The sequence below is a fragment of the Furipterus horrens genome, unplaced genomic scaffold, assembly GCF_987537825.1.
Source record: "Furipterus horrens unplaced genomic scaffold, mFurHor1.1.pri manual_scaffold_8, whole genome shotgun sequence".
Lineage (NCBI taxonomy): Eukaryota > Metazoa > Chordata > Mammalia > Chiroptera > Furipteridae > Furipterus > Furipterus horrens.
Genome location: NW_028327178.1, coordinates 4467642 through 4486711, shown reverse-complemented (window position 1 = coordinate 4486711; position 19070 = coordinate 4467642). Strand labels below are relative to the sequence as shown.

Genomic DNA, 19070 nt, shown 5'->3' with positions numbered 1-19070 from the left:
TTTGTTTTTTTTATTTCTTGATTGATTTGAAAGAGAGAAAAATATCAATTTTGCTGTTCCACTTAATTATGCATTTATTGGTTGATTCTTGTATGTGCCCTGGCTGGGAATCGAACATGCAACCTTGATGTATTGGGTCGATTCCCTAACCAACTGAACACCCTGGCCAGGGCCCAGAGGCACTACTTTGAAAGTCCATGGTGTCCTGGCTTAAACATAAGCAACTGAACACATTAAATTAACAAAATAAACTGATATTATTCACTTTCAAGATAATATCATGTTATTATTACAGTAGTTTTGGTGTTTGCACAGAGACAGCAACAGGAATTTCAAATATTGTTAGTTATATAGCCTGTCAAAAAAAAAAAAAAAATGAACCAGGTAAGTCTAACTTTATCTTAATATCAACTTAAACTCTAACTTTGTAATCTTCTCTCAAAATCACATGATTCTATAAAAGCCTGGAAAAGCTGACTACTCCACGTAGGAACTTGCAAAGCTCTTCTGTCCTCTGGAATTCCCAGTGACAGATGTGGCACTGCTTGGCACGAGTGGGCAACAGCTAAAGACAAAGGACGGTCCAATCATTGTGGGAGACAGAGAGCACCGCTCTGTCGCGAGGAGCGGCAGGTCCAGCGAGGCAACGCTTCTTGAGTCTGTGCTGGTGGTGCCAAAAGTAAGCCATGAATTACTCAGAAAAAAATTTTTTTTGCAAAAAAATTATTACTTAGTAGAAGAAAAAAAGTTAAACTGGTAGATTCTGAGGAAGTCTGAAGCACGCCTATTGACTTGTCAGACACATTTTAGTGCTTGGTGTTTTGGCTGGGTAGCATGTAATGATAAATAATTAAGTTGAAGAGAAATGGGTGTAATTGTAGATAACACCCGGAGAAGTGTTCTATTGTAAAATTTCCTAAACAGAATAATATGTACTAAGAAGAATCTGTGACTTATCGTGGAGACAATGAGCAGGAAAATGAGCGGCCCTCTTGTCTGCGAACGCGGATGGAATTTTATATTTTTTCAAGTAAATCAAAAGGGGGAAGGATCAAGGAAGAATGAGCAGAAAAGCTCACACTTCATTAGACCTCTGCAGATCCTCCAAAAGCTCGTTAGCTTTATAATCTGGCACCTATTAATTACTAATCAAAAGGTAATAATGATGGTGAATATCATGCACTGTATACTTCTTGATGCTGCATTGTTTGGGTCTTTTATGGAGTTGAACTTCATTTAATCCTTACAATAGCCTTATGGCATAAAAACGTTATGCCTTCTACTGGGTCTGAGAGTGTCCCCCCAAATGTAGGTGCTTCCCAGACCTTCATTATGTGACCTCAGGGAAATAGGGTTGTTGCACAAACACGGACACAGGGAAGAAGGTCATGTGAAGACAGAGGCCGAGACTGGAGTGATGGGGCCACAAGCCAAGGACTGTCAGAGCTGCCAGAAGCCCGCAGAGCTCAGAGAGAAGCCTGGAACAGCTTCTCAGCTCAAAAAGGGGCTGACCCTGCTGAGACCTTGATTTTAGGCTTCAACCGTCTAGACCTGCGAGAGAATAGATTTGTTGTTTTAAATCACCCACTTTGTGGGAACACTGTTGTGACAGCCCTAGGAAATGAATATAGATTTTGGTAATGCAGAGTGTTGATTATGATGTTGGTGTAATTGCTCTTTTAATGATATTAATGTAAAACAAACACTTTCAAAGGTATTAATAATAGGAGAATAGTTCAGAAAATAACTGGTTCATCAAAGACCCGATACTTGAACCATAGGCAATTGCACGGCCAGATATTTGAAAGGAGAATGAAAAAAGAAGATTGCTAATTGCCAATTGAACTGAGTTTGCAAAACATTTATGATGCACAAAAGGGGGCAGGAACAACCACTCTGAGAAAACTTACCTTATTCTTTGTGTCCACGGACTCCTTACATGGGCTTCTTTTCTGTCTCCTGGAAATACATATTCAATAGCAGTATTAAGAATTATATTCCAGACCAGTGTTATTTCAAATCCTCTATATACGTCACCTGTACCGCAGCTTACATGCCCTTACTAAATACATGGAAGTAGCTACCCACAGTTACTTGATACCGACTTACCCAAAGTCCCATTGACCTAAAGTTTTTCATTTTCCTACCTTCTCAATGTGCTCCCAGACGGCAGAGGTGACTAAAAGGGCCTGCAGCCAGTGTCCATTAGTCGTGTAGCTCAGTGAGTTCACAGGGGTTATCACATAAACGGCTTAGAGCCTTCTCCAAATAACTTCAAACTTAGTGATTCCCCACAATTAAAACTTCCTTTTAAATGTTAATGCAGTAACTTCTTGGATGACAATGATAACAGAATAGCTTTATAAAATCTTCTGAGAGTTTTACTAAACCGTCTGTATTGGGTTATTTTATTTAGATTTCACTTAAAAACTCTATTTAACAGACTCAGGGACTGAGGCAGAGAAAAGAAGAGTAACTTGCCCCAGATCACATTGTTGGTCAGTGGTCCTATCGTATGGGAATCCACAGCCCTTCCTCTTGACTACTGGGTTCTCCTGCATCAGAGCCCACACTGCAGAAGTCAAAGGGGCAATCTGGAGCCCTACTTTTCGGTAAACTCTCCAGCTTCCAATTAAGCCTACAGAAGCCTCAGTTCAGGAGAAATCTTTGGAAAGAAATACAAGAGAAGGAGAAAAGAAGCTACCATCTTTGAATACAATTGATCAGATAACCACATTCAAGTTTAAGGAGCAGTTTTATGGGGACCATCTCTTTTCATCTCCCTAAAGAAAAGAGTCTTCCTGAACACCAAGGGAGACCAGTCAGATGCAAATGTGTAGAGTTGGTGTTTAAAGATGCATTTATAATCCCTTCGTGGAAATTTTGAAAACCAGGCAAGACAGTCTCTCTCCAAGGAAAGGTTGTTCAGATGGTGGATATTTATTTACCCGGATGGTCTCTTCTAGTTGCTATGAATTCCTCCACCATCTCACATAATCCCAAGCTTACCTTATGCTATGTGTTTCTATTTATTTACTTGACTAATAGTCAAACAATTAATTTATTTACTTATTCTATGTGTAAGTTTATGAGGTACAAGCCATGTTTCAAGATGTTTTGTATAAATTATTTACTGCTCAAAAAAAAGCTATGATACATTGGTTATTATCTGCTTTTTACAAATGAGGAAACTGAGACACAGATCTATGACCTTTGATCTTTTGTTAAACCATGGTTCGCAAGGCTTGTTGTATCATAATACACGGTGGAGTTCCCCAACTAGGTCCAAACGTGTGTTTTTTACATAAATCTAGAGTATACGGTGCGATGAACAGAGAGAACATGAAGCTTAGCGTCTGTTGGTCTGTGTTGAACTTGTGCTCCGCAGCTTCCTGGTTATGTGCATCTCTAAAGTCCAGGGCCCGTGTCTGGGACAGAGTAAACATATCATTTGTCCTGGGCCACCCCGCTGTCCTGGCTTGTGGGTTCTGAAGGGTTTCCCGGGGGTGAGCTACTTTTAGTGCAGAAACTGGGAGAACCCAAGGCAGACCCGGCACCCATCTGTGGTGAGCGCCCACGTGGACGACAAGTGTAAACGTAAGTGTCCAACGCTCGGCTCACTAAAGATGGAAGTGCTCCCTCCAGACACAGGCGTCAGTGGGCAGATGGCGGTCCTTACCGGAGCGGGCGCTTCCGCCGGCCCCGGCCGCTCTGTAGGGTCCCTGTCCGGCCCTAACGGGGAGCCGGGCGGATGGGGAGCCAGCAAGTGCTCCTGCGCACGGGGCTCCTGGCTCCGGGTGTGAAGAAGGACTCGGTTTCCCTCGGGCACCCTGGGGTTCACGTCGGTGGTGTCTACCCAACGCGGCACACCTGAAGCTAAGGGGTATTGTAAACAGTCACGAGGACAGAGTTCGGAAGGCCGCCGTTTAGCCTGGGGGTCCCTTTCCCAAACATGTCCGCTCTGCGGAACAACACACACTGACACAGGACAAGCAGAAAGAGCAAGTCCCTTTTCCTCGTGTCCGGCCACGGTTCTGCGTTCCGTCCGCTCATCTCCTTTTTATCGCGTTTAACCACGCGGGACAATTCACTCCACGGCTCCAGTTAGCTATTTGTGTAAAAGGGATGCATTTTCATGAAACTGAACCCTTCGTGTCCAGGCTCTGTGACCCTCCAGAGACCCGCTGCCACTCGCCGGCTGAGCCCCGTGCGCTCCGGCAGCCTTGTCGCCCCTCGGGGCCACCTTTTATCAGCCAAGGTGAAGCGGCAGAGGAGTCCCCAGCGTCGCCACCACCCGGGGCTTCTGGCCTCTGCTGGCTCCTTTCTGACAAGAGCGACAGTGGAGGGCAGCCGGGACCGAGCAAGGAAGAGTGGCCGTTTCGTGTTTCGGTTTAATTAGACAAATGCTTTTGACCATCCCTCATTTGGAAAGATTAGCGCTAAATGCTATCAAACTGAAAAGTGGATAAAGCGCGGCACCCGCCGTTCTGAACGCCGGCAAAGACAAGCACGGAAGGGACGGGACTGGAGCGCAGGCTGCGAGGCGCAGCGGGGAGAGCGCGTGGGGCTCGGGGTGGTGACATCGTGTCTCTCTGCAGCGAGGGCGCGGCAGGACCGCCCTCCGCACGCGGCACGGGTCCCACCCCGGACCCACAGGACTGAGGCCAAAGGAGGGGGAGCAGCGTTCTGATGGCGTAACAATGGGAAGCGAGTCAAGTGTGTTCATAGAATAAAAATGGCAGTTTGCACGCAACGTGTCAACACCGGGCGGCGACGAAAGGAGGGAGCGAGGATGAACCCGAGGCTGGCTGGGGTCGGAAAGGCCGGGGCGCGCGTCACCGTTGTTCTGGTGGCGGCGGAAAGGTAACGCAAGGTTTTAAACAGAAGGACGATGTGACCGGTCTCGGCTCTGAGGAAAGGAACCAGGAAAAATCGGGTGTTTTAGAAAGAGAGGGGGCCGCTCTGAGCAGGGAGGCAGCTGGTGAGCGTGACTGAGATCCGGGGAGCAGCACCAAGAGCCTCCACGGAGCCGGAGGCAGGGGGTGGAGGTGAGATGGAGAAACCACTGGAAATCCGATCAATAACCCACACATGTGTATGTGTACACATGTGTACGTGTGCGCATGTATCTGTGTCTGTGTGTATATGAGCACATGTGTGTGGGTACATGCATGCGCTTGTGGTAAGATTCTGGGGGAGAGCACAGAGGGTTGATTCATCTACTCGGTAAACATATATAGTGTCTACAATGTGCTAGACATGCAAAACGAAGACACCAAATGTTCAGGCCCCTCCTCTCCTAGGGATACACCCCTCGGGTTGGAGTAGGGCACGGGGGTAATTCCAACCCAGCACGATCACGGCTAAGACTGCAGCAGACCCCTAGACGAGGGAGTGCATGAACACGGAGAGCTAGACAGGGAAGGAAGAGTCCACTAGAACATCCTGGAAAGTTCCACGTGTGCCCCAGGCAGTAACAGGTGGGAAACTGAGAGGCCACCGGCCACCTGCTCCCTGAGAGCGCCCCTGCCAACCCCTTTCTTCCTTGGCAGTTTTAAACAAGAGCCCCTACGCTGCTTGTTTCAGAAAATATGCGACCACTGAATTATGTTGTTCGCTCATGGGACCATTGGCCCAATAAGCATCAGATGGATAAGTGAAGGCATTGTTACTATTCGATGTTGCTGTTCCCCTTCTCAGCATCTCTCTCCGGCTGCCTCTCTGAGACACACCCACACACACACACACACACACCACCTCACCCAGTGGCCTTTTCATCGGCAGGAGAAGTAAGATCGATGGGGTAGGAGATGGAGCAGAGGCATCGGGCTGTTGGCTGCCCGGGATATGGAAGCTTTGTTAATACGGGCAGACAGCCAGTGCCTAGTAATTATTAAGTGAACGATTCTACCTTTCTCCTCCAATAGCACCACAGCTCCTTCCTCTCCTTGGTGGAAGAACAGCATCAGAAAGATGTATGTGCCGGCTCCGACAGCATGAGCAATGACTGGGTTATTAACCACAGAGCGCCCCGGATGTCAGAGTCGCTCAGGGGGAGTAAGATTCAGAAGCGGAAGCGGTGCTCACCTGTTATAAACAATGACGATGACAATGGCAATTATGATAACAAACATCAACAACAGAACTGCCCCTCCAGCCGTGAAGAGGACGTAGTGGTTAACGGTTTTATCTAGGAGAAAAAAAAATTACAACAGAAATTAGGAATTCAGCTAAAGCCAGCCAAAAGGAAGGTAGAACAATGAAGAGAGGGGACATCTGTCATCACAGAGGAACAATTTAAAACAAACAGCAAATCTAAGAAAAATAGGATGGGATAAAGAAAAAAAGATCATTTTTCTTTCAGAGTCTCCTAAATATTTCTGATTCTTCATAGATTTGTATTAGTTCCTTGATCCCTAAGATTGGGTTGGATGCCTTAAGAATAATAACAGAAAGAGTGTACATCCAAGACAGATATCACTTCATTCTAATGAGCTCCCAATTCCAAACATAAAATCTTTTGTAAAAAAAATGACCAAAATCATATATAAATAAAGATCACTTCTTAAGTCTGATACATGTATTAAGTACAGTCAACACAAAACAGTTTGCAACTTTGATGTTTATAAGTAGAATTCTATCTAAGAGATATTTCCTACTCAGGGTTAATGATAAAAAGTAATCAGCAAACGTGTGACTCCAGCTCATTGCTTATGTGGACAGAACCATGGCCCAGGAACCTGAAATTCTATTCCTCCTTCTTCCACTAGTGAGTCCTTCGACCTCCAGCAAATCATCCCTTAACCTTCTCGCATGCTTTTCTTCGTCCGTCCCCTGAGGACAATGACAAGACTTCCAATGGCATCAGAGAACTGTGGTCAGGCTCCGCGATACTCAAGAGTAGTATACTACTGGAGAAAGGCCATCCCCCGAGCATGAACCCCACAAGCCAGAGCACATTTCATCTTTACAGGGTCCCCCTGCCTGGGGCACACCTCACCCTCCGCCACCCAGGGCCCCCTTCCAGGAGATGAAACTCTATCCCTTGGGGCCGTTGTTGGGAACGGGGCTGAATTGAAAGCCAGGAGCTGTCCTGACGGCCACCTCTCTCTGAGACAGCAGACGTGCAGGCCGGGCAAGGCCAGGCAGCAGGACTGCCCACCTCCTTAAATTAAAGCCCCGAAGCTTGTCCTGGGGTTCCCAGGCTGACTGGAACCCGACGGGAACCGGAACCTCACACTTGCCTCGATTCGCTATTTAGCTGCGACTTTTTCATGATTGCAGCGCAAAGTCCACTCGGTCTTTCGTAAGCATTACTACAAAGAGAAACTATGTCCAACAATAAACACTCCTCTTATGTTTTCAATTTGTTTAACCTAGAAGGTGAATGGAAGTATAAAAATAGATGGATGCTTTGAAGCCTTTGTGCAAGGGTCTAAGTATGACTTTTGTCAGATAATTTGGGGAGAGGGAAAGTGAAATTCATTCAGAGCAAAAATACATCGAACCACCTCTACAAAAAGAACAACAAAGTTTTCTCCCCATAAAGCAAAAAGTCAACCTTTTAAAACTCTTGGCACATTATAAAAATAAACAAAATACCTGAAATTATTTTGCCTCATAATCCAGGACTATAGAAGGATTATACTTGCTATACTGAAACAATCTGAATATAACAGATGCTGAGGTTCAATCAAAAAGACAATCATAATGAGAAAGCAGGAGTTATTGTCAATAAATTCACTGACAGGACTCTGGGGGAACTGTTAACTACTCTTTAAAAATTTTTCAATCTTTATTATAGTAAAAAATATCTGGATAAACTAGAGATCTAACTTTTGATGTAAATATGAGAAGAAAATATAGTAATTAAATCTCTGGAATGAGTAATGACTTTCCCATTTACAAAAGAAAATAAATATACAGGATTGAGCCGGTCAAAATGAAAGACCACTGTAGGTTGAATTATTTCAAATGACACATAAAGACAAAAAAAAACTGGGAAGGAGCGGTCACATGGCCTTGCTGTTGAGGAACAGGAACGTCAGACAGTAGGAGCAACACAACTTATTCGCAGAAGAAGTTTGTGTCAAAGGAAGTGTGTCGTGAAATAGCCCAGCTCTGTCTGGGGAGTAAAAACTGCTCCCACTGGTGACGAAAAAGAAATCGGTCTCTGTGCCCCGCCCTTTCACCAGGTGCTGGCACGTTTGATTCATTACTAAAGAAACACTCGGAACTGTGTAACGTTTTTAACAGGAACAAGGAAATCCTTGTTTCTCCACTGCAGATGAACTAGTAAGCGTGCAGCTGGGGCCCTCCAGCTGGATGTTCACCGGGATTCCGGGGGGGCTGTTGGACCCCCGGTGGCCGAGCCCCACCCTGGCGGTTTCTGATTGGGACGCGTGGGGTCTGGGTGGGTCCCAGGCCTGGCAGCTGTCACTCACGCCCCCCCCCCCCCCGTGCTGGTGCCGGGCCCACTCTGGACACCACAACTCTGGACATTAGAATGACGAGTGTCGGGAATCCCAGTGAAATGAAAAGCTGCTGACGCGAGGTAGCAGGTGAAATAAGATTTTAAACCAGAACCCACAGGGGCACACGGTGTAAGATCTCAGTCGAGTGTGGCGCTTCCTGGAAAATAAGCCTGAGAGGCAACAACGTGCCAAAATTCTAAAGGGATGATCTTCAGGGAACAGAGTTAAAAGCAACCGTTTCTTTAGGCTTTTTGGTTTTTTCAAACTGTCTCATTGATGTACGGCTTTGGTCATCAGAAAAGAAAAGGCAGCGCCCCCTGCAAAGGTCTGTGGACTTAAAACAGAATGATCTGCCAAATGCAGTGGTTCTGTGTAAAGTGCAGGATGTGGGGAGCTTTGCAGAAGTGCGCACAGACCCTTAGCAATTAAGATGGCATTTTTATGAAGCGCTACATTGAATGAATTAAGAAGTAGAAACCACTAAAAGGCACGGCCCCGCGTTTCACACAACGGCCGGCAAACAGGACCGGGGGCCTTGGGGGGCTCACGGAGGCCTGACGCTCACTTTTCCCGAAGTTCCCCTGCGAGGTCCTTGGTGGAGAGTGTCAGCCCTCGAGCCCCTCCCATAAAGACACAAGAATGATTCTCTGTGCTCTGCAGCCGCTACTCTGCTGACCTTTTTTTCACTTCCATCCCAATGCTGAGTTGATTCATAGGAAGACAAAGGGGCCATGAACCATAAAGCCATTATTTCCCCTCCCATCAAAGAGGATAAATACAGTTCAAACAAACTGTCAGTGGCGTGTATAAATGAATAATTGACCCCGGGGCCGCAACCCTCCTGGGCTAGTACAGGAGTCAGCTTCAGCGGTAGCTGGGACACGATGACTAATTGAACTGTGATACTTCAATTAGAATCGCCATTGAGAAAAAATGCTATTATTCTTCGAAGAAGAACTCAGTTTTTAAATGGTGGATTATGTCTCACGTGCCTTTGGGAAGCTTCACGCAGCCGTCTGTATGCAGACCCTCCTGCGGCTGTGAGAGACGGCCGCCAGCGTCACAGCTCCCAGGTGCGCTGCGAGGAGCGTGAACGGCTGTTCGCAGCTGGGAGCGGCAGGCAGGTCTCCCGAGGGGGCAAGCGTGGCCTTGCGTTTCCAAGGGAAGGAAGTCAGCGCATGGGTCTGAACTTGAATTTCTACCTGTGCTCTAAGTCCCGAGGGAGAGAAAAACTTCATGGAAATTGTTTGAAATCCACGCTGAGGGTAAAAAGCCACTTAAAACACAAGCTTTCCTAGAGTCTGCTGCTTTCTAACGCCACCAACCCACGTTCTTCATCACGATGTTCAATTAGAACCTGCTTTGCGGAGCTGACGTACCAACGCCCACTCAGCCACGTTCTTCATGGACCAGTATCGCCCAATCCATGCAACGCGGCCTCTTTCAACATTTCTTCTCTGATACGAACTACCTATTATTCAATGCGGTGTCTCGTTTACAAAAGATGCCTGCAGGATGCGGAGTATCAAGAACGATGACTAAGTCCATGAGCGTGGCTAACAGACTGGCCGGCGGCATTTTTTTTAAAGTAACGTCTCTTAAAAGAATAGATTTGGGCCGAGGCAACGGCAGCAGTCCCACGATGTCACAGGCCGTGACTGAATAATCAGCTTGCTTGTGATGACGGAAACAGTCCGTTTCAGCTGGATACCCCGTTGTTGCCCAGAATGTGGAAAGCTTAACTAAATGGGCCTGAAAATTGCCACTGATCCGTTTCATGAGAGGCTATTTCAGCTTGCAAGCACCGCCCCGCTGCTCTGGGATTCTGGCCGGGGGTTCTAGCCCACACATCAACCGTCAGGCACAGTATTTCCTGTGGAGGTGGAGGCTGTGAAAGGCTGAATTCCTCACACTCAGCCCACCACTGCCACAGCGTTCCCACCCATCGTACATTCCTAGGATGGGACCCAAGGGTCCGGATTAACAAACCCGATGCCCCCCAGAAGTGGTCTGTGGGAAGGTTCTCGGCTCGCAGCCCATGAAGTCCTAGTGAATCCTGTAGTCTTCCTGCACAAAATCCATCCCCCAGGCCAAGGGACTAGCAATTAGGCACCATTTCCATGAAATATGCAAGGTAAGAAAAATAAAGTTAAGGAAATAGGCTTTTTGGAAGGATATAAATGCAAAAATGGTTCATGAAAGTTTCTCCTCAAACAGTGCAATTGTTCTTGTAAGAGTTCAGATTTCTTTGATCAGTAGTTACTAAACCTCAAATGTTAAGTTTTGATGAAGAAATTCTAGAAATAATCTAGGTAGAAAATTTGAACACGAAATGGACACAGTCCCTGCTAGAATACATACACATATTAACATACAAAGAATCAGCCGGGAACACTTATTAACACACAGTCTGCAAAGATACTTTGACAATTCTAACAGAGATGCCATCATCCCTAATCTCAGATCATTTCTAATGCAGGCGTCTGGACCGCTGCAAACAGCTGCAGGCATGCAGTGACAAGGGGTGTACATTTCCGTGGTATAAGCGTTTGAGAAATTCAAGATGCCTGACAGTTCACTGGCCAGGTGAACCATGGTGGTGGGCAGCGTGGAAAAACCTTAACGTGGTGAGACCTGGAGGAAGCACAAAGGGGAGGAGGTGAATGTGGTGAAGAGGAGCAGGCTGGTGACGAAAAGGAGAAAACAGGAAAGACTGAGTGGCCGTCAGGGTGTGGCAAACACAAGCTGGTATTTCAATCAGACCAACTTCTCTCCCCGCTGGGTGCCCAGCCAAGGTGGGCAGAAGGCCCGTGGCCCAGCAGCAAGCCTGTTTGCCAGCTGGGTCCGGCATCACCCGGAGGAAGAGGCACCTTTTCCTAATTAGTCTGCCCAGAGGAGGAGCCATGTGAAGTCTTGTCTGTCTGGAGGGGGCTCTGTTTTATGGCCGGAGGTGGCAGCCTTGCTGGAGATCTAACCCTTCCGGCACCAACGCCTGACCTAACCGCTTCCCGGCTCAGGGCCTCTGCCTGGAATTTCTCTCTTTCATTCCATACTCAGCTACTGGACTTGCACGTCCTTGAATATTATTTTGCCATCTTTGGTCAAGACTTGATGGTAGTTCTCATTGCTCTTAAAGGAGACCCTGAGTTTCACCAAGTTATCGCTTCCTTGGGCCTACCAGCGCCTCTGCTTACCCAGACCTCAGAATCTTGATACCCACCCACCCAACCACGGATGGCCGCCACCGGCACGCAAGTCCCACAGCCGCTCTGCTTTCTGCGTGCGGCTCCCTGTCCTCTGCTTTGTCTCCTTCCCTGGTTCGGTCTCCAATGCCTCATTTGGAACCTGCTGGTTCGTGCAGCCGAGCGGCCTCCTCGGTGGAAGCCTGCAGGGGGACGCAAGGAACTCTACTTCCCAGCGGTGGCCGAGCGAAGCTTGGTCCAAGCCAGGCTCCCCCAGAACCTTCCCGAGAGCGCTGTTTTCATAGCATTGACCCTCACCCCTTTTATGGTCAAGAAGCCCAGCTAAAACAATGTAGTTCAAACAGCACTCAGTGAATGTTAGAAGACTTCACAAACCCTTTGGGTGAAAACTAAACTACTCTTTTTCATGACGAATGAAACTCCAAAGGACGTTAAGGGCCGAGAGCAAGTTGGTCACTGTCCGTACACACGCACATCCCTTGTTTCCTGCCCGTGTGCTCTGGACACATTTCAGATGCAGGAAGGGCCATCTGGAGCTATTTCATACTACTCCCCAGATCCTGGCTGCCAAGAACAGGAGAGGAGTAGTTCTATCTGTGTCTGTCCCTCTGGCAAAGAGAGTCAAGAGTAAGTTCAGGTCTGACGCGTGTATCTGCCACTTTCTCTATTCAAAATAAACCCAGGCCTGGCTATTTGACACGTTGGTTGACATTGCATCGCCTTTTGAGTGGTCTCTGAGTACCTGGGACTTGCTGGGTGTGAACACAGGCAGACAAATGTCAGGGGAAGAGCCCAGCGTGGGTGCAGACTATGAGGGTCGGTCCTGACAGTCTCTCTTTCGAACCCTAGAAAAGACAGGGGCGGCAGCTAACAGAGGGTGCAGAGCAATTGATGGGATCTGTGTCTCAACCACCTTCCCCTTGACAGTCGAAATAAGTTAAACTCACTCCACATTTACACCTGTCTCTCTGCTTTTATCTCTACGTTGGTTTTTGACCTGACAGCCTCAAGCTTTGAAATAAACAAATCACACCGCAGAAAACGCAAGTGGTCTTGTTTTGCTTTCCATCTGATTTTCTGAACTCAATATGTACTTCTGATATTCTTTAAAAAATTAAACCAAAACATAACAGTCAACAGCTGTCATCTTTTTACAAATGGGCCCCACTGATGTGCTTTCGACCTGCCCACTGAATCTCAAAAAGCCATTTTGTGGGTGTTCCAGACAAATGAACACTAATGTTACTGACCAGTGCATTTAGTCACACTCATTTCAACACTGTTTACAGCTTCTGCACCAAGGAAAGGGATAGTTGCGTGCAAGAAACACAGCCGTGTTTGGACAAGAGGAAGGCATTTCTTTAATTAGTAGGAGTTAAATAGCTATACCTCCTAAAAAGCCATTACCCTAATTTTATCTATGATTTAAGATTTTTATAATCACTATTTGAACATATAATGGACAAGATCTTATTTCATGTGTGTTCAAACATGGTTCTTTAAGATATTTTTCTGAATAGAACTTTTTCTAGCCTTGGTGTCTAAGCGAAGGTTAGTGATTGTGTTTAGTCTCTGTGTGTGCATGCGTGTGTGTGTGTGTGTGTGTGTGTGTGTGTAAGGTTTATAAAACACTTCTGTACTGCAAGGTTATTTTGAGCTAAGAAATATTTTCTATATATGTCTATAGTGAAGACTCTTGGTTAATTTTCTCCCCCAAATAGCCCGTCAACACCCTTTTGCTTCCAGTTCTGAAAAGAACATACATCTCAACCACGGCTTGCAGCGTCACTAAGAGGAGCAAAGAGCACTTGATGTGGCCCAGGGCGACCATCACACAGAGGGCCGTCCCCGGCCAGTGGCTTCCTCAGCCCACAGGGCTGCTGCTGCGGCTGCCGCGGCGGGGCCCGCGGTGGACACAGAACCGTCTCTTCCTTCTTCCCAGGGCGGCAGGAAGCCTTGGTCTGCGGCGCAGGCCGTCCGTGAAGCGACAGCCACGTCCCCGGAAGCCGTAAAAGCCTCCGCACAAGTGGAGGCGCATGGGCTGGAAGGAAGGCAGGAAGGCAGGGAGGGAGGGCAATGAAGTAGAATTTGTGTCACCAATAAAAATAAGTGACTTTCTTGGCTGTGTCCCCCTGGAGCGAAACACCTGCCCGGAGGCAGAACTGGGAGAGCCTGGGATGACCTTCCTGGCGCTCAGCGGGAACACAAGCCTCTCTACACAGACTCTGGAGAGGCAGGTCGCTCTGTGCTTGCAGGTCTGTGAGTGGAAAGCACCTCTTCTCACTGTCCCACGGGTTTTGCAGGGCCGAAGCCCACCCAGGCTGGGGCTTCCCCGCGCCACAGGGGACCATTACTCAAACAGAATGAGCGCGGGCCTCGGAGGGGCCGGCGCAGGGCAGAGGCCGGCCCGTCTCTGCGCCCAGATCTGACAACAATGAAGGAACGCAAAGCTCCAATGGGTCAAAGTAGCGACCACATTGTGAACGTTTATTAAATTCCGCTCAACTCAATGGCGGATCCAGCCAATACCAATCAAGCACCATCTTGTTATTGCTGAGAACGCATGAGGCTTAGCAAACCTAGTCACCATCCCCCAAAGTTTTGTCCTTTTTCAATGTGTTTTAATGTAACTGAAAAATAGGAGCTAAACAGTTCAATCCTATGGCCTGGTGATAACATGTATTTTTTCAGGCTCGCAGAAGGTTTTTTTTTTAAGGCGTTTGGGATAGATCGAGAAAATGGGGAAGATCTATTATTGTTATATCTGTGGTTGATGGATTAGCAAGATAAAGAAATACTAAAGACTAAGCCCTGGCTGGCGTGGCTCAGTGGATTGAGTGATGGCCTGAGAACCAAAGGGTTGCTGGTTCGATTCCCAGTCAGGGCACAGGCCTGGATTATGGGCCAGGTCCCCAGTTGGGGGTGCATGAGAGGCAACCACAAATTGATGTTTCCCTCTCTCTCTTCTCCCTCCTCTTCCCCTCTCTCTAAAAATAAATAGATAAAGTCTTGAAAGAAAGAAAGAAAGACTAAAGACTACCATTCAAAAACTGAAAACTTACCTAAATCCAATCATTAAAAAATATTTTGAATAATAAAGTCATAGAAAAGACAACAGAAACCAACCACGGTGGCTGGCTTTTTCCATTTCAGGCACGGGAAGACCTACCACACACTCACCATCGGTTACGGTCAGTCGTATCACAAACGTTTCGTTTTGACCTGTGCTGGCCTTGAATAAACAGCGGTAAAGCCCGGAGTCAGAGGCCGTGACGTGGGGCAGGGAGATGGTGCTCCTCCTCATCCCCTGACCACACATGCTCACTATTTGTCTTCGGTACTTGGAGGTATTGCTCTTCCCTTGGGACAAGTCACATCGAGTTAAGAGGTCAATCTGATGGGGCTGGATCTTTTCCCACGTAACTTGTCGCATTGAACCATTCATTTGAAGCTCATATGTGAGCGTGACATTTTTTCCAGTTTCCGAGACTATGTCTCTATTCGGTGACACAGCTATCTCAAAATGATCTGAAAAGAAGGAGAAATTGATTATACTTAGGTCCTCAAAGTTTTAGATGCAAAGGCAGAAGCTACTCAGAAACTTTTACTGACGTGATTGATGAGGTCATTTAACACGGTTTCAGTGATTGTATGCGGTACCTTTATACCACATTTTTGTAGGATAAAGGTCTTTTGAAAGGATATGCTCACACACTTGCTCTTAAATTTTACTTGGTTAATCATATAACAAGAAACAGCATCGAACTCTCTGGTGTTGGTGGTGATCATACCAAGAGGCTGAATTTCACAACAGTGGTCTGCAGTTGTACTGGGATGCTGAACCAACTGCTGACTCTCAGTATCAAGTGTCTAGATTGTAATCACACCAACGAAGACTTTACTGTTCATAAAAGAGACACCAAATCATTTTCACTGAATATAGACATAAACACGTTTTTCAGGTACATGGGTTGTCCTATGCATAGATCAAGCAGGGATCCCATTTTCTGTGAATTCTTCAGTACCAAGAAGGTCATCCAATATTTTCCCCTTCCTATCAGCACAGCTGGGACACCAGCACACAGTACTCAGTACACAATCACTAGCAACCTCAATCAGCAGTTCTTATAGTGTGCTCTGCGGCGCAAAGGTCCTTCTCTCAGATCTGCAAAATCGAACTGATTTTAATACTCATGATAAAATCTAATTTACCTTTTTAACTCTTTGTCTATAAGAATATATAGTCTTAGAAATTCACTCATATCCTATAAAAATATATAGTATTTTCAGAGTCTCAATGACCATTGGGATATGTGCTTATAAAATCTTGTGTTTTAAAGTTTGCTCAGTTTTAATTTCTAATACAATAAATAGTGATCGTTATAATCCACATAAACAAAAGCTCTTTGACATCTTCAATAATTTTTAAGAGGATAAAGGGGATAAACAATCTTAAAATTCATAGAGGACACAAAATCCTAAAGACCACAAATAGCCAAAACAATCTTGAAAAAGAACAAAGCTGGAGTTGTCACATTTCCTGATTTCAAACAAGCTACAAAATTAATTACAATAATTAAAGCTATATGGTACTAGGGAAAAAAAGATAGAACTACAGAGCAGTGGAAGAGACTAGAAAGCCCAGAAATACATCTACATGTATATGGTCAACTGATCTTTAACAAGAGTGCCAAGAGTACACAGTGGAGAAAGGACAGTCATCTCTTCGACAAGTGCTCTTGGAAAGACTGGACATGCAGATGGTAAAAGAGTAACATCAGACCTTTATCTAACCCTAGGCATAAAAATCAACTCAAAATGGAGACAGGTTTAAATGTAATACCTGAAATCGTAACACTCCCAGTAGAAAACATGGGAGGAAGTTTCGTGACATTGGCCTCGGCAATGACCTTTTGAATATGACACCAAAAGCACAAGTAACAAGAGAAAAAACAGGCAAGCAGGACACCAAACTGAAATGTTCCTGCACAGCAAAGGCAACAGTGAACAGAGGGAAAAGGCAGCCTGAACAGTGGCAGGAAAGATTTGCGAACTACGTATTTGATAAGGGGTTCATTTCTAAAATACATAAGGAATTCCAATGACTCAACAGCAAAAGAAAACCAAACAAAAGAAAAATCATAACTAATTATTTAATTTAAAAAATGGGCTAACGACTTGAACAGACACTTCTTTAAAGAAGACATACAAATGGCCAACAGGTATATGAAAAGATGCTCAGTGTCACGAATCATTAGGGACATGCAAGTCAAACCCACAATCAGCTGCCACCGCACACCTGATCGAGAGGTAAACTTCAGGAACTACTTCCTGAGGGCCCAGAGTAGAAATGTTGCTCTGTTTCATCGACAGCTCTGCTGCTGCTGACAGGAAATTCTGACCTACTGTCGAGTAGGAGGGGCTGTCACGGCGTCACAGAGCACAGGGACACTACACAGGAAATGCAGAACCGTGAAACACCATCTGCGGTGGCCCCGCTCCGCCACAGACTTGCTCAGGGCTGGCCTGGAAGCCACTGTCCTGACTGCCAATGGAAAAGAAGAAAGGACAGGAGAGGAGAGAAGAGGAGCCACTGCTGAAAAGGAGAACAAAATGGAGCCTACGACGCAACAGATTCGCTGTCTACGTTCAACGAGAGGACCCTTGGCGGTCGTGTCATCTCCACCGCAACAGCTTCTTCTCTTCAGGAAGTGGTTCCCTGGGTCAGAAGGTAGTTGGAGAGAGGAAGCCACGGCTCCCGCCGTCCCCAGGCAAGTGCGGGCCACAGTTAGCACTTGCCCACGCAGCAAGCACACAGGAGGCACTGCATCGCTAAGTCATGGGCCAGCGCGACAACAGGGAGCGGGGCAAGTATCTAAGGAATGAGAACCGCGAGAAAATAAAGGCTTAGAGGAAACAAAGGAGGACTCAGGGTGACATCACTACAGGGAGAAGGAGGCGTGAGGCCATCAGCCTGACGGGCGGTACGAACAAAAGGCTAAACTTGAGAACCGCACCCCGTGTCAGGGACACGAAAGACCAGAAAAGGAGGACGGGAAGGAGGAGAACCCGCTTTTCTGTGAGCCGCGCTGGCTTCAGGGCTGACACACCCGCCTGCCTCATCGGTGACGGCCACCCTCCTCCAATCTCAGAAACTGTCTTTATCTGCTGATCTAAGCAACACCTGCTCTCAAGAAACAACCGCACGCACTGCTGCTGCTGCCGCCTGGGATGAGAGGTGCGGTTTCCTCTTAGAAGTGACTGTGTTTGCACAAAGGACAAACCCACTGGGACGGCCAGGCCCGCGGGGTCCCGGGTAGCTGTCCTTGCGGGGCAGGTGCCGCTTTCCCAGGCCCGGCCCGGGGCCAGGACCCAGGCGGGAGCTGAGCGGAGCAGGCCGTGAGCCAGAGGCGGGCCGTCTGGAAGCACAGACTGGGCCCCAGGGGCCGCCCCAGTGAACAGACGCTGGCTGGGGTCGGGGGGGAATACAGACCTAGGCTCACAGGTTACTGTTGCTGCTCATGCTCAGCCCCCAGTCCTGCTGCCCAGCACGGGCAGAATGACATGAAACGACCCTGCAAACAAAGACCCGGAGACCCACAGGCGCAAGGGGACCCTGGCGCCCTGCCTGGCTGGGAAAGTGGACCTTCTTAAAATGGTGACTGGAATGTCACAGTGAATAGGAAAGAAAAAGTCTGATAGAATGTAATCCTAAAGACCAAAACAAAAATAGTAAAATCCAGTTAAATTTACATGTCTAACAAAAAATAGGTGTGTATGAATTCTTAGCATAACCATGGAACGGATGGTGGGATTGTGTTGTTTTCTTTTTAAAACTTCATTTTTAGAGCAGTTTTGGGTTTACGACAACATTGAGAGGCAAGTAGAGAGACTTCCCCACACCCCTGCCCTGCCCCCTCCAGAGCCTCCCCATCAACATCCCTCACCCAACTGATGCTTTTTTTTTTTTTTTACCCAGGATGCACCTGCACTGACACACCATCATCGCACAAAGTCTGTGGGTCACCTTAGGGGTCACTCCCGGTGTTGCATATTTTGTGAATTTGGATAAATATGTCATGATAGGTACCCATCGTTACACTATCATAAAGAGGATATGCATTGCCCTATACATCCCACATACTCTGTCTGTCTGTCCCTCCCTCCCCTCAGCCCCCGGCGACCACAGGTCTCTGGACTATCTCCATAGTTTCGCCTTGTCCAGAATGTCAAACAGCCGGATCACAGAGTACGTAGCCTTTTCAGACTGACTCCTGTTGCTGATTAATCTGCCTTTAAGCCTTGCCTTTCCACGGCTCATTTGGTCTTAGCGCTGAAGAACGTTCCGTTGTCTGACTGCACCACAGCTGATGGATCCGTTCACCTTCTGAAG

General features: G+C 47.0%; 1 protein-coding gene across 1 annotated transcript in view; it reads right to left on the bottom strand.

Moving 5' to 3' along the window:
• The window catches only part of CD226 (CD226 molecule), a 45005-nt gene that overhangs the window by 798 nt on the left and 25137 nt on the right, over window positions 1–19070 (bottom strand). The window contains exons 4-6 of the mRNA XM_090285069.1: window positions 14858–15205; window positions 6088–6190; window positions 1911–1959 (exon numbers count right to left, since the gene is read on the bottom strand). Of these exons, the coding sequence (XP_090141195.1) occupies window positions 1911–1959; window positions 6088–6190; window positions 14858–15205 (500 nt within the window). The remainder of the gene's footprint in view (window positions 1–1910; window positions 1960–6087; window positions 6191–14857; window positions 15206–19070) is intronic.